A 15,264-nucleotide genomic window follows, 5' to 3' on the forward strand; every position below is an offset into this window, starting at 1 on the left:
TCCTATCCAGTCTCAGTTCTTTTGCATAAAACAACAATGGGTTGTCTGCGAACTTAGGAAAGTTGCTCTTCAGTGTATGTGTTTATATACAGGGAAGGATAAAGGGAAGGACAGCATATCGCAATGGCATAACTTAGCATCAAAGCAGGGCAAATTCGGGAGAGAATTACAGTTATTTGTCACTATGGAACGAGATTGAAATCTACCAATGGGCAGAAGAAATGAGCAGACTGCCAAAATGTGGGTAACACTTTTTAATACATTTCATGAATAAGCTGTATTTAATTATCAATAAATGTCAATTTCGTTATTTGTAAACATTTATAAACATGTGCACTTACAGGCATTGTAAGTATTACAGTTCATTAGCATTTATAACATGTTATAACTGTATAAAACGTTATGACAGGTTTGGTTCGAAGTGCATTATCATCTGCTTCTTTTCACTACAAGACAACATTGTGCTAGTATGTTTTGAGAGGATGCCACAACCACAGGTCTGTCTGCCTGAATGACATGAAGAAAAGAAGGCATGGGACACACGAAGACCTTCGTGCAAATGATTTGGTCAATCTTAAAACAGATAAAGAGAATATTGATGTCCAGTGGGAGAATGGCCCTGGGGGCGGAGTAAGCAGCTGCCTTGCTCCTCTCTGGTTGGCTTGTTGAAACAGCATCTTCAACGGTCTGTCGTGCCATTGGATACGCTCCTTCACACATTGCTCCTACAGAAAGACAAATCCGCACATGTGCGTGCACACACATACACCATAAGGAAATCTGGAACAGTGCTCAACCTCGGACCCATGTAAGCTTGTCGTCTCCTAGACACATGCATTCAACACAGTTCTCCAATTAATGCACACATTCTGACAGGTTAGAGAGCCCTAGGACCCACAGACCAAGCGAGTGTAGCGATAGCAGTAGGTTCAACTGATCGGTTTTGGAACACTACGCATATGTCATTCATTCAATTGTTGCCTCGTTTCATGAAACGTCATAATCTGCCACACCAAATTAGGTTACAAATCAGTTAGACTATGTTTTTATGGATATTGATTAATTAATTAATCAATAGTAATTTATTCACTTTGCAGATAATGTAGTTTTTCTATACGTGGATCAAAATGTGGTTATAGGCAAATCTGGTCAGATGGTGCTTTAATCAAGACTGCTGGATATTAAAGGTTTGTTTGATGCAGTTTAACAGCAACGTTTCTAAAAACTATTACTTATAATTTATCTACAGGCTAAGCCTATCATAAAGCTGCCAAGTCTCCTAAATGTATTTTGTCAGGCAACCTTCAGTCCAGTCATCGCCAGAGGGCAGTCAAACTCCACAATGGATATTTGTGCATTATGTATACGGTGGCTTCGGAAAGGATTCAGACCCTTTAACTTTTTCCACATTTTGTTACGTTACAACCTTATTCTAAAATGTATTAAATAGTTTTTCCCTCCTCAGTCTACACGGAATACCCCATAATGACAAAGCAAACACAGGTTTTTAGAAATGTTTGCTAATTTATTAAAAATTAATATCACATTTACATACTGTAAGTATTGAAACCCTTTACTCAGTACTTTGTTGAAGCACCTATGGCAGCAATTACAGTATTGAGTCTTCTTGGCTATGACACTATAAACTTGGCACACTGGTATTTGGGGAGTTTCTCCCATTCTTCTCTTCAGATCCTCTCAAGTTCTGTCAGGTTGGATGGGGAGTGTCTCTGCACAGCTAGTTTCAGGGCTCTCCAGAGATGTTTGATTGCGTTCAAGTCTGGGCTCTGGCTGGGCCACTCAAGCACATCCAAAGACTTGTCCCTGAATGTCTTTAGGTGCCTTTTGGTAAACTCCAAGCGGGCTGTCACTTTCTTTTTGAGGAGTGGCCTCTGTCTGGGCCCTCTACCATAAAGGCCTGATTGGTAGAGTGCTGTAGTGATGGTTCTCCTTCTGGAGGGTTCTCACATCTCCACAGAGGACCTCCAGAGCTCTTTCAGAGTGACTATCGGGTTCTTGGTCACCTCCCTTCTCCCCCGATTGCTCAGTTTGCCCGGATGGCCAGCTCTAGGAAGAGTCTTGGTGGTTCTAAACTTATTCCATTTAATAATGATGGAGGACACTGTATTCTTGGGGTTTTAGATGTCTAGATTGTGCATTATGATGTTAATATGCCCACAAATCCAGCTTTGCAAATATGACACCCAACAGAAGAAGCATTAGGCCTAGTATAAAGACTAATTAGGATTTTAATTTGTCAAAGTTAGACACCTTTAGGAAACATTTTTGAACTTCAACTGCAGATTTTTTACATAAAACATTTTAAACCATATAATTACTTTCAAATCAAACAACACAGTGACAATTTGAGGCACTTACCATCAACCAATAATTTATAGATTTAAAAAATAAAGGTTTATGTTTTGTTCCTGGCCGTATGCTTTAGGTCCATTTTTGAAAAATCACTTTTGTTTGTAACAGTTCTTCCCTCAGAGAGACACATAAGCAGTTATCATAATGTACCAATGACATGCAGAACAGCAATCTCCAGTACAAGCTTAATCACTGGCACTTTGGACATTACGTTTGAAAAGTTGAATAAATATATAAAGGACAGAAAGACTACATAAACTTTTCAGTCCACTAGTTCGTGTCTTCGGGTTTTATCACGACAAGATAGTAAATCTGAAAATATATTGTTGATCAAAGAGGTCAAAAAAAAGTATTGACAAAAAGTAGAACAGAGAAGTTCCCAGATATAAGTTGCCTGGTGAATATCTCATACCACCATGAATATGACAGCTCAATACTCACAGTTAATCACTTTATTCTGTATACCTATAGTATAAACATGACTTATGTCAGTGTCTGCATATGATGCTACACGCTGATGTATTGGACAGCAATGACAAAACGCTTCCAACGAGCCAAAAAATTGGTCCCTATAGTTCAAGGTAAGAGTGTGGATATTGGTTACAGACTGTACTGTTTCAATACCCAAGTTCTTTTAACATGATGTAAATAAATGGCTTTATTTTGCATTAAGTCAATAAAAAATACATCAGTTAAGTGATTCATTCACTACCATGGATGAATGTTTTCTCTTGAGCAGATCCACCATCCAATTTTACCCCAACGGAGCACTGAACAAATCAAAACATTCATCCATAGTAGCATGGGCAATTCCATCTAGGTTGGGCGATATTACCATTTTCACATTGTCGATTTTCCCCCATTAGGCTCCTGTCTAGCTGCCCTAATACAGACACTTGCATGCTTAGGAAAAGTATTATTATATATGGACTCAACAGTCAACACACCACTGTAGGAAACATCCAACATTAAAAACACATGGTTACAATAGATATGCTACTGTCTGGTTGAATCCAAATACCTTGGTGGTAAGTCAGAGACACTCTTCTGTCTGAAAATAAGTTAGTGTAAGTCCAAGTGTACAAAACATTAAGAACACTTGATCTTTCCATGACATAGACTGACCAGGTGAATCCAGGTGAAAGCTACGATCCCTTATTGATGTTAAATCCACTTCAATCAGTGTATATGAAGGGGAGGAGACAGGTTAAATAATGATTTTTAAGCCTTGAGACAATTGAGACATGAATTGTGTATGTGTGCCATTCAGTGGGTGAATGGGCAAAACACAAGATTTAAGTGCCTTTGAACAGGGTATGGTAGTAGGTGCCATGCACACCGGTTTGTGTCAAGAGCTGCAATGCTGCTGGGTTTTTCACGCTCAACAGCTTCCTGTGAGTATCAGGAATGATCCACCACCGAAAAGACATCCAGCCAACTTGACACACCTGTGGGAAGCATTGGAGTCAACATTTCGGCCCCTTGTGGAGTCTAACCCCTGATGAATTGATGCTTTTCGGAGGGAAAAACTCAATATTAGGAAGGTGTTCCTACTGTTTGGTATACTCTGTATACACTTCAAGGCCTCTTGCCAATCCCCTGCCATGCTCAGCCCAGATGTGCACGGTAGGCTAAATGCCATCTAGGAAAGAACTAAGGGCAAAACCAGCTGCTTTAGGTCTCCTCATCCCATGGGCAGAGCTGTTTATGGGGGACGTAGTAGTCAAAGCGGTAGCCCTTGCTGCAGCTTCTGATGCCACACGTGTACGGTTTGGTCCTTCCAGCCGCGCCCCGGCGGCTGCGGCAGTATTTGAGCAGGCAGGGGAGCCACTCCAGACGTAGGTGATAGCTGCAGAAGCATGGCTGCCACAGGTCCAGAGTGGAGGGGCATCGCTGCAGACCAGAGACGTCCACTGTCTGGGGCAGGGGCTCAAACTCAATGGCCTCTATTCCTGTAGAGACATTTTGACTTTCGATCAAAGAATGTCTGTTAAAATGCATGGCAATGAACTTCATAGCTGTGCAGATAAACATCCAAAAGCTTAGGGACACTTAGGCAACAATATGGGGGAAAAAAGCTAGGATAGACAGAATGAAAACGTTCCTTTAAAACACCCAAACAACACTAACAGAGCATCTGAATGGAAGTCAAACTCACCTTTATCCAGCCAATGCTTGGTGTCAGCTGTCCGGGTATAAAACCCCTCATGGGCCTCCTTACACACATTGTGGATGAGTGTGTTGAGGTGCCCTGCATGACTCACATTCACCACCATGTCCATGTGGAGGTGTTCCACCCCACGCTTCTCCTCTGCCGTGCGGACCAAGTGGGGGTTCTTCTGTAGAATCCCATCACAGAACAGCTATATTTTAAAATGCGAGGAAGTTCAAAAAAGGACAGGTATTGCTGGTAGAATAGATTTAGCAATATAATTAAGCTCCACTACTTTGTGTGAGGATTAACAGTTTGGTGGTAAGTTAGATAACTTTGTGCATCATTTTTACATTATGGGCTCGTGATGAAGATACTGTATAGAAAGTCCAGGACGAGGCTTATTCTGTGTCTGGGAAACCAGCCCTATAACATGTTATTATAACACAAAATGGGTTGTTCCACCAATCCGGTGCCTTTTGAGAAGTTTTAAAAAAAAGTTCTGTCGTCAGCTTCATAGAAACACGTATGTGGGAAGAGGTAAACATTTTTAAAAATACACCACTACCAGTCAAAATTATAGAACAATAACTCATTCAATGGTTTTTCTATATTGTACTATTTTCTACATTGTATAATAATAGTGAAGACATCAAAAATATGAAATAACACATATGCAATCATGTAGTGTCATGACGTTGGCCTGTTGGGGGACGTTGATGAACCCCATAAATACCTTTCCCCTCTTTCCTCTCTCTACTCTACCGATGTGACTATTGAAAATTCCTTTGTTAACATAGAGAGTCTGGGAACATCAAAAGGTGGGAAACGGAACCCTATTTCGGTAATCCAACCAGTTGAAAATATGCATTGGTACTTACTGAATATGATGTCAGATCAGTTCGCATCTGAGACATTATTATTGATGATAGGACGACATAAAATGTATCTTGGGCCTCCCAGGTGGCGCAGTGGCTACTGTACTGCAGCGCCAGCTGTGCCATCAGAGACTCTTGGTTCGCGACCAGGCTCTGTCGTAACCAGCCGCGACCGGGAGGTCTGTGGGGCGACGCACAATTGGCCTAGCGTCGTCCGGGTTAGGGAGGGCTTGGCCGGTAGGGATGTCCTTGTCTCATCGCGCGCCAGCAACTCCTGTGACTATGCCAGCCAGAATATAGCATGAGCTTAAAAGTATGGCAACATGGTATGAACTTCGAACTCTTATTCACTAAAGAAGTGATACCTCCAAGCCGTTGCGTTAGCGCAGCAACTGTAGACGTGGGCTGGGAGAGGATGGACAGAGTATCTGTTCTACCACACGACGACGGTACTACCATGTATCCAGTTTACCAACAGAGACATTCTTCAAAGGACAAGAGATCCCTGCTGGGCAACCCGGCCTACTATCTATGATCAATCTACCAAAGCGCATTATAGAGAAGATAGCCCTATTTGGTAAAAGACCAAGTCATATTATGGCAAGAACAACTCAAATAAGCAAAGAGAAACAACAGTCCATCATTACTATTAAGACATGAAGGTCAGTAAATCCGGGAAATTTCAAGAACTTTGAACGTTTTTTCAAGTGCAGTTGCAAAACTCATCAAGCCCTATGATGAAACTGGCTCTCATGATGACAACCACAGGAATGGAAGACCCAGAGTTACCTCTGCTGCAGAGGATACGTTCGTTTACCAGCCTCAGAAATTGCAGCCCAAATAAATGCTTCGCAGAGTTTAAGTAACAGACACATCTCAACATCAACTGTTCAGAGGAGACTGTGTGAATCAGGCCTACATGGTCAAATTGCTGTAAAGAAAACACTACTAAAGGACAAAAATAATAAGAAGAGGCTTGCTTGGGCCAATAAACACTTGCAACACGTGTCCTATGGACTGGAGTCCAAATTGGAGATTTTTGGTTCCAACCGCCGTGTCTTTTTGAGGTGTGGGTGAACGGATTATCTCTGCATGTGTATTTCCCACCATAAAGTATGGAGGAAGAGGTGTGCTGGTGTGGGGGTGCTTTGCTGGTGACACTCTCTGTGATTTATTTTGAATTCTAGGCACACTTAACCAGCATGGCTACCACAGCATTCTGCAGTGATACGCCATCCCATCTGGTTTGGGCTTAGTGGAACTATAAATTGTTTTGAACAGGACAATGACCCAACACACCTCCAGGCTGTGTAAGGGCTATTTTAGCAAGAAGGAGAATGATGGAGTGCTGCATCAGATGACCTGGTCTCCACAATCCCCCAACATCAGACAAATTGAAATGGTTTGGGATGAGTCGGACCGCAGAGTGAAGGAAAAACAGCCAACAAGTGCTCAGCATAATGTGGGAACTCCTGCAAGACTGTTGGAAAAGCATACAAGGTGAAGCTGGTTGATAGAATACCAAGAGTGTGCAAAGATGTCATCAAGGCAAAGGGTGGCTACTTTGAAGAATCTCAAATGTAAAATATATTTTGATTTGTTTAACACTTTTTTGGCTACTACGATTCCATATGTGTTATTTCATAGTTTTGATCTCTTAACTATTATTCTACAATGTAGAAAATAGTACAAATAAAGAAAAACCCTTGAATGAGTAGGTGTTCTATAACTTTTGCCCGGTAGTGTATATAAAGTGCCTACTAAGTGCCAAGTAAAGTAAAATGGTTGACTGTGTAATAGGGTTGACAATAAATCCCTTTGTGACAGGGGGAATAGAAGATTGTTGTGTGCAATACAAATTGGCAATTAAATTAAATTAATTTAAATTGAAACATTTCTAGCCTGTCTATCTAGGGGTAAAAGGGTTGACATGTTACGCTCAACCCATTCAGTTTTCCAACACAAAACAACAGAAAATTGCCAAAAAGTATAGAACCAGCTCACCTGCTTTTAAACTATGATATGTTTGTTCAATGTAAAAAAAAATGAATAATTTCACCATATTGAAAAGACAGTTCGGTGTGCGTAACAGTTGATCTTAATGAGGGAAAGGAAAAGGGGGGACACCTAGTCAGATGTACAACTGAATGCCTTCAACTGAAATGTCTTCCGCATTTAACCCAACCCCTCTGAATCAGAGTGGTGCGGGGGGCTGCCTTATTCGACATCCACGTCTTCGGCGCTCGGGGAACAGTGGGTTAACTGCCTTGCTCAGGGGCAGAACGACGACAGATATTTACCTTGTCAACTTGGGACAGACGTAAATGAATCACTAATCACATTAAATAAATTATCATCGTCAAAATTGACTTCCTCAAAGCAACAAAATAACTAGGGCTTTACCATGATGGTGAAAACTTGAAATGTTGGGGTTAAGGATTCCTAGAAGTCACAGTGAAATGCTGAATTTTGGCACTTTAGCAAGTCTTTATGGATCATTTGATAAATCTATTTTTAATATCCATGTGGTCTATATTAAAGGGTACTTAATTTAATATAAAATTAAATATTAGTGCAAAATGTATACTTAAAATACCAAAAGGGATGGAAAAGGCTAATTTTCATGTAAAGACCCATCTCTTATAATAACGCCATTGGTACCATACCTCCACATCCAAAACCTGTCCCTAGTTACCTCTCCCTATGCCATATATGGGAATGATGGCCCAGATTATGAGGGACAGTGGTGGTTTGTTACAGCAGCTCACCTGTCTGAGGCGAGCCATGGACTCAGTGGGGATGATCTCGTGGTGATCGAGGCGGGAGACAAAGCACAGCACCTGGTATTGGTTCTGGCCTCGCTCTGGCTCCCCCAGGATCAGAGCTCGAACGATCCTCACATCCTGAAAAAAAGAGAGAGGAGAGAAATAGGAAATATAAACAGGATATAAATTCACATATTAGTGATACACTATACACTGAGTGTACAAAACATTAAGAAGACCTTCCTAATATTGAGTTGCTCCCCCCATTTTGCCCTCAGAACAGACTAAATTCGTCAGGGCATGGAGTCTACTAGGTATCGAAAAAAACTACATACATACTGCTACAAAAACTACATACATAAGGGAACCTTTGTGTAAAAGTGCTGCCAAAACTCCACTATGCGTTTGGCATTAGGATAATCCATAAATAAGTAACTACTATATCAAGTGTCATGTCTGTTATGAGGGCTGACCTGACCTGACCTGACCTAGAAACATGAGACCTGAATCCAACCCTATACCCACATCTGTCACAATGCTACACTGACTTAATTTTGGCTATCCCAAAATCGAAATGTTTATTATGCAAACAATACTATGATTATTGTGAATACTCATATTAATATAATACTAAGATTAACATGATTTGCAAGAAGAACGTTTAACCTTATAATGCGGTTAACATGTGATATTATAATTATTATATTATTATAATTATTCACAACACTTTACTTTGTCCACATTTGTTGTGTTATAAAGTCAAATTAAAATGGATGTAATTGTCATTTTTGGTCAAATTTCTACAAAAAATACTCTTTAATGTCAAAGAGGGAGAAAAAAATCAAACATTTGTAAAAAATAAAGAAATAAAAATAAAAAATCTAATGTATCGTGATTAGATAAGTATTCAAGCCCTGAGTAAATACATGCTAGAATCACCTTTGGCAGCGATGACAGCTGTGAGTCTTTCTGGGTATGTTTCTAATAGCTTTGCACCCCTGGATTGTACAATATTTGCACATTATTACTTTTAAAATTAATCAAGTTGGTTGTTGATCATTGCTAGACAGCCATTTTCAAGTCTTGCCATCGATTTTTAAGTCAAAACTGTAACTAAGCCACTCAGGAGCATTCAATGTGATGTTAGTAAGTAACTCCAGTGTATATTTGGCCTTGAGTTTTAGGTTATTCTCTGCCTGAAAGGTTAATTTACTCTTTCAGTGTCTGTTGGAAAGTAGTCTGAACAAGGTTTTCCTCTAAGATTTTGCCTGTGCTTAGCTCTATTCTATTTTTTTTCTCATAAAAAGAACCCCATAGTCCTTGCTGATGACAAGCATACCCATAACATGATGCAGCCACCACCATGCTTGAAAATGTGAAGAGTGGTAGTCAGAGATATTATTATTAGATTTGCCCCAAACATAATGCTTTGTATTCAGGACATAAACTACATTTCTTTGCCAATTCTTTTGCAGTTTTACTTTAGTACCTTTATTGGCAACATAATGCATGTTTGGGAATATTTTATTCTGTACAGGTCTCCTTCTTTTCACTCTGTCAATAATGTTATTATTGTGGAGGAACTAAAATGTTGTTGATCCATCCTCAGTTTTCTCCTATCCCAGCTATTAAACTCTGTAAGGGTTTTAAAGTCACCATTGACCTCATGGTGAAATCAATGAGCAGGTTCCTTCCTCTCCGGCAAATTAGTTTGGATGGACGCCTCTTTCTTTGTAGTGACTGGGTGTATATTCAATGCCTGCTTTTTTAAAAAATGTATCAAGCTACCAATAGGTCTCATTCTTTGCGAACCATTGGAAATAAATAAAAAATGAAATTCACTGCTCGACCGACGGACCTTACAGACAATTGTATGTGTGGGGTACAGAGATGATGTAGTAATTCAAAAATCATTCTAGCCCTCAGAAAACTGAACACATGAATGTTCTTGCAACGCTCCATTAAACGAGTCTATAACATTAGCACTATTATTGCACACAATGTGAATCCATGCAACTTACTATGTGAATTGTTAAGCAAATTTTTGCTCGCAAAACTTATTTAGGCTTGAATATTTATTGACTCAAGACATTTCAGCTTTTAATTTTTAATGAATTTGTAAAAAATGTAATTCCACTTTGACAGCCTGAATTAAAAATATATACAATTGAAGTTTTTTGGTCACTGACCTACACATGATACCCTATTTCATGTGTAGGCCGGTGACCAACAATAATAGATTTAATATATTTTAAATTCAGGCAGTGACACAGAAAAATAAACTGGTGTAAACACTTTCTGAAAGCACTGTACCTATAAGGTAGTAGTTTTGGAATTGTTAGTTAGATTACTCGTTGGTTATTACTGCATTGTCGGAACTAGAAGCACAAGCATTTCGCGACACTCGCCTTAACATCTGCTAACCATGTGTATGTGACAAATGCATTTGATTTGATTTGATTTAATAAGACTTTGAAAAATGCAGAAAATCGCCAATCAATATTATCCTTGTATCACAAGCGTTCATATTATTTTCGGGAAGCTTATTTTATTCTGAGTTCAGACATATGCAGTTTGTATGTGAAAACCATTTCTAAGATAGATAGTCTACTATAATTTCCGAACACACTTCACTCGCACCAAGGAGGGAGGCTCGTGAAAGCACATGTGCAAATCAAATACACTGCATTAACTCCGATTAAGGTGTTACATTTTCTAATCATTCAAAAGATGGCAACAACAACAAAACTGGTGTTTCAATTTGTTCATGGTTACTCCACTTATGACCTTACCATCATTAGGATTATGCCAAACTCAGAGTAGTGTCATAATCAGTTGAATATATTAATATAATATTTAATCATTATTGTGCATGTAAACATAGTCATTCTTAAAACTCCCAGTAGAACACAAAGCCGAGGTAAACATCCCAGTCGGCTGAGTAGACAAAGGAAGACAAGGCTATCTGAACAAGGAACAAGTCCTTTTCTTCTCTTCATTTACCCATCCCATTGGGTTGATCAGCCTCGGAGTAAAACAAGTACCATGATTCAAACACTCTGGTCCTCAAGTTGGAGATGTCGATAATGAGGTCAGGGAAACTGTGGAGTGGTTGAGGAAGAAGAAGAGAAGAAGAAGGAGGATGGGGGACTCTTGTTTCCCCCACTGTGACGGTAGAACATCCCGAGGAGCAGATGGATGGGGTATACAGGGTGGGGGAGGGGATGGGAGCATTCCTGGAGGGGCCTGTGTACAACTCGATTCAAGGCAGGTTTCTTATGGTCGAACTCCAGGCCACCTACAGGGCTCTACACAGTCTACGCAATAGATCCGCAATGGATCTGCTGGAGGTTAGTTTGCATATGTACTTTTGTGAGGCTGGATTTTTGGAATGGAACGCAAATGGATCTCCATAGCTCTGTCTGCGTAGACTGTGAAATCACTGTGGTGGGCCCTTAACCTCTCAATGGGCAACCAGTGATTGTCTAATGACTAGCATGATCACTAGAGTCCAAGGAAAGCTAAAGTGAGACATGGTTTGGGGATTGACCCGACAAGATAGGAGGGATTCACACCGACAGAGGATACAGAAACAAAGCTATTTAAATAGGGAATAGGCCGCACGTTGAGAATATCACCACAGTCTGTGAACAAAGCATCAAATGTCTTTATATAAATCTTTGAACAAAGTACCCTATAACGTAGCTTGATTAAAATGCTTACTGAACACACCAACACTGATAAAATCGTCATGAACAACAAAAAACAATGTCAAATGTTACTTTCTCAAAAGGATTGTATTTTTACCAATAACTGCACTGATGCTGTAAAAACATAGCCTGTACAAAACAAGCTTCCATGGGGCAGCTAATAGCTGGAGGTGAGGGTGCGGAGATGAATGCGTAGTTGGCTCATCATGCATACAATCTGATATAACCTGCATGGGTTTGCTGCTGCCCTGGTTCTTCATGGGGGCTGGGTTGGCATGGTAAATACCTCTCACTGACAGACAGAAGAAACGCACCACAGAGCCTCCGATGACAGGTCAAACTGCAGCTCCCATAGGGATGAAGTGAGAGGTGACTCTTTTCCTTCATCTTATCCCCATGCCATCACAACCTGGGACCAAACAAATGACAGATGGCTTGGGAATCGCACCAATGGTTGAACTGAGATACATTCAACAGGAGATATGTGTATGGTGGTGTATGAGGGAGATTTACATTTCTCAACTTGGTTTGAGGCAGAGGGATATTTTCCGGTTTTAAAAACGAAGGTTTCTTAAGGTCATGCTGAAATAGCGTTCAATGTATGAAGTGGGTGTAACTTGTGGGCCACATGATCACCATTACAGTCGTATACAACAGTCTACAATCCTGGGTACCTTTAACATCACTCCAGCTTGGCAGGCCTTTCACAACTGGATACAGATTGTTCCCTGTCTGGTGAAAAATGCAATATGGCTTGAAATGTCATGGTATTGACATTAAGGTCTGAAAGGCAAGAGTATATTGTGGTTGCCTAAAATGTTGATTAATCTATTCACATATAGAGGGAGGGGCAGGAATAGGGGAGGAACCAGAAACAAACAACACAGCTGCCAAAAAGACTTGAAAAATAATACCAGAATGCGTCTGGAATTTTCAGCCATTGATGCTAGATTCTCTGAATATTGCACAGCCCATTTACTTCTTAAACAATAATGATGTTATTCTCCAGTTAGACTCTGTCCCCTTTCTGCTCCCCCACTTACACACCATAGGAAGACAAATATTCCCTTCATTTTTTTCATTGCACCTTTTCAACAGGTGCCTCTACAAGATGAGATGTCTCGCCTGGCTGTACAATAACTCCACTCTGGCAGCTGGCCTTCAGACCAATTCCAACTTTCCATAAATGTGCATAATGCCGACAGGAGTAGATTGGAAGCACGCACATGGAGTGAGGGAAAGCTGCTGTCCAAATTGACTTGATCCAGACAGAAGAAAATATGTCCCGTTCCCCTGTAACCAAATAAGCTATTGGGGGACAATAGTTGTACGATTCCCTGATTGCTCTACAAGTCAATAAGACTTTGAATGTGTCTGTAATGTCAGGATATCGTGGGTCATTGTAGGGAGTTCATTAGCCAGGGTAATATCAAATGCCTGCTCAATCAGGGGCAGTTCACAGCAAATCCTAATTAACAAACACTTGTATTGATTGTAATAATGGACAATACAACAAAAAAATAGGCCTATGTTCACAGAATATAACAAATATGATATAATTCCAAAAGTCAGTCCAAGAGGACTATTTGTCTTTGGTATTTCATCCCTTACAAAAAAAAGATGCTGCAAAAGGGCAGTAATTTCAGTCCGCTGTGGTACTTTGGAAGCAGTAATTGCAGAATAACTGCAGTTATACTGCAGTAAAAATAAAAAATAAACTGATTTTGGATGGCGTATTTACAGCATACTGCAGTTATACTGCACTCTGACTGCAATCTTTTCTCGCAAGGGTTATGAAAATATTTGTCTGTCTGGCAACACAGCAGCATATAGTTAAATAGATGTACAGTAGGTCTATAGATAATGGATAGGCCTTTATAATATAATGTCCAGGATATCTATATAATAGACAGCCTAATGGTGTGTGTATGTGTGTTTATAAATATTGGTAGTAACATAATGCAGCATATTACAAAGTTTTTAAACCGTTGTAAATATTTACATTGAAGAATATTGACTTAACTCACCCGTTTGAAATCAAATACCACAGTAATATGAGTACCATCTCCTTGCTTGAACTCGACTGTAATGTCATCATTCTCACTGTTGGCGTCCAAAATCTCCTCCCCAATTAGTCCATCACTTAAACGCACTCGTACTTTTAGTTCTGAACAAATCCCAAGCGATACAAGAGTTACCACTAGCAGAGAAATCCGAACTGGTGGCGATATCTCACTTGCATACATTCTGAAACTCATGGAATAACTTTAACTATTAAAAATCTGTCTACTACCCTCGTTGTAAATCATCTTGAAATCGGTCGCAAATATTTCCAAATCAACGAAAAGTCGTGAAAAGTCTGCATAAAGTTCAATCTATGATCCACAGATTTAATTCAGTATTGTGAAATCTCTGCAAATGTTGGTGGCTACCATCCCGCATTGATCGTTGTGTCGCCCGAGTACATTCTATATTCTGGTACATTGTAGCGTTTCTGAAGTCTGTGAATATAACGTTCTTGCGCACAATCATTAGGCTACTGTAACATTTGCGCTCTTCGTTCAGACGACTTTAACCAGACTTATATTGTGGCAGCCTTCATGAAAAATTGGAAGTCCTCATTTGAGTTTACTATCCCGTTCCCGTCACTTCCTCTGACGAACCCTACTGCACTGTAGGCCTATTGTGGACAATTGCGGGCTCGCAAACCTAAAGAAATATCACTCCCCTAACAATACTTCCCAAGAGGCGCCAATGACATCTGTTGCAGAATAAATTAACTCCTGTTCCATTGATTCAATAGTTTGCGCAATAATACACTTAAATGCATCAATGTGCCCAATTGTTATCCTAAGTGCCCAATTGTTATCCTACGCCTAGGGAAAGTAATTATTGAGCTTGACCAAACTTTTCTAGGGCATACAGATAGATCCCATGCCAAGCAAAGGATAGGTCCATTTAAAATCCGCCCCTCTCTGTCCCCCCAAAAACAACATTAGATTGATTGGGTAATACATGTCTTCTAAGAAGTGGTATTTAACAGGTTTAACAACAACTTAATCACCAAGCCAGTGATTTTTGCCATATTACAACATCTGCTGTGATAATTGTGTTGTTTGATCTATAACCTGTTTGTTCAACAAACAGTTAGATGACCTACAACATGGTCAAGCAAGTTAATGTTTATAAAATGTTCGGAAGACTAACCAACTATTGAAGTCACAAAGAAAACAGCAACTGTCTCGATTCTTCCAGCACCATTTCAACATAATCAAATCACCTACAGTATGCTTTGTCTATTACAGTTACAACTAAAAGATACCAAACATGATGTAGTTCAATCAATCTAAACTAAATATGATGTGGATGTCCATGGTTATAATGTA

At 39.9% G+C, this 15,264-nt stretch overlaps 1 protein-coding gene across 2 annotated transcripts; it reads right to left on the bottom strand.

Moving 5' to 3' along the window:
• Positions 1-254: 254 nt before the first annotated feature.
• Positions 255-14,878, bottom strand: LOC118390934 (out at first protein homolog). Of its 2 annotated transcripts, none has more exons than XM_035781788.2 (4): positions 13,906-14,878; positions 8,172-8,306; positions 4,532-4,736; positions 255-4,325 (listed from the first exon to the last, which is right to left on the bottom strand). In XM_035781788.2, exons 1-4 carry the CDS (start codon positions 14,134-14,136, stop codon positions 4,048-4,050), a joined length of 849 nt encoding a protein of 282 aa, XP_035637681.1. In that variant the 5' UTR covers positions 14,137-14,878; the 3' UTR covers positions 255-4,047. The 2 variants fall into 2 exon arrangements, with proteins under 2 accessions (XP_035637681.1, XP_035637682.1); XM_035781789.2 differs by having other exon boundaries at positions 4,532-4,712; positions 13,906-14,873.
• Between the last annotated feature and the right edge of the window lie 386 nt (positions 14,879-15,264).

The sequence above is a fragment of the Oncorhynchus keta genome, chromosome 12, assembly GCF_023373465.1.
Source record: "Oncorhynchus keta strain PuntledgeMale-10-30-2019 chromosome 12, Oket_V2, whole genome shotgun sequence".
NCBI lineage: Eukaryota > Metazoa > Chordata > Actinopteri > Salmoniformes > Salmonidae > Oncorhynchus > Oncorhynchus keta.

Coding starts and splice junctions, on each gene's coding strand:
- LOC118390934 (XM_035781788.2), bottom strand. CDS start 14,136: ATGAGTTTCAGAATGTATGCAAGTGAGATATCGCCACCAGTTCGGATT. Junction 8,307..13,905: donor TGGTATTTGATTTCAAACGG/GTGAGTTAAGTC, acceptor TCTTTTTTTCAG/GATGTGAGGATCGTTCGAGC. Junction 4,737..8,171: donor CCATGGCTCGCCTCAGACAG/GTGAGCTGCTGT, acceptor TTTAAAATATAG/CTGTTCTGTGATGGGATTCT.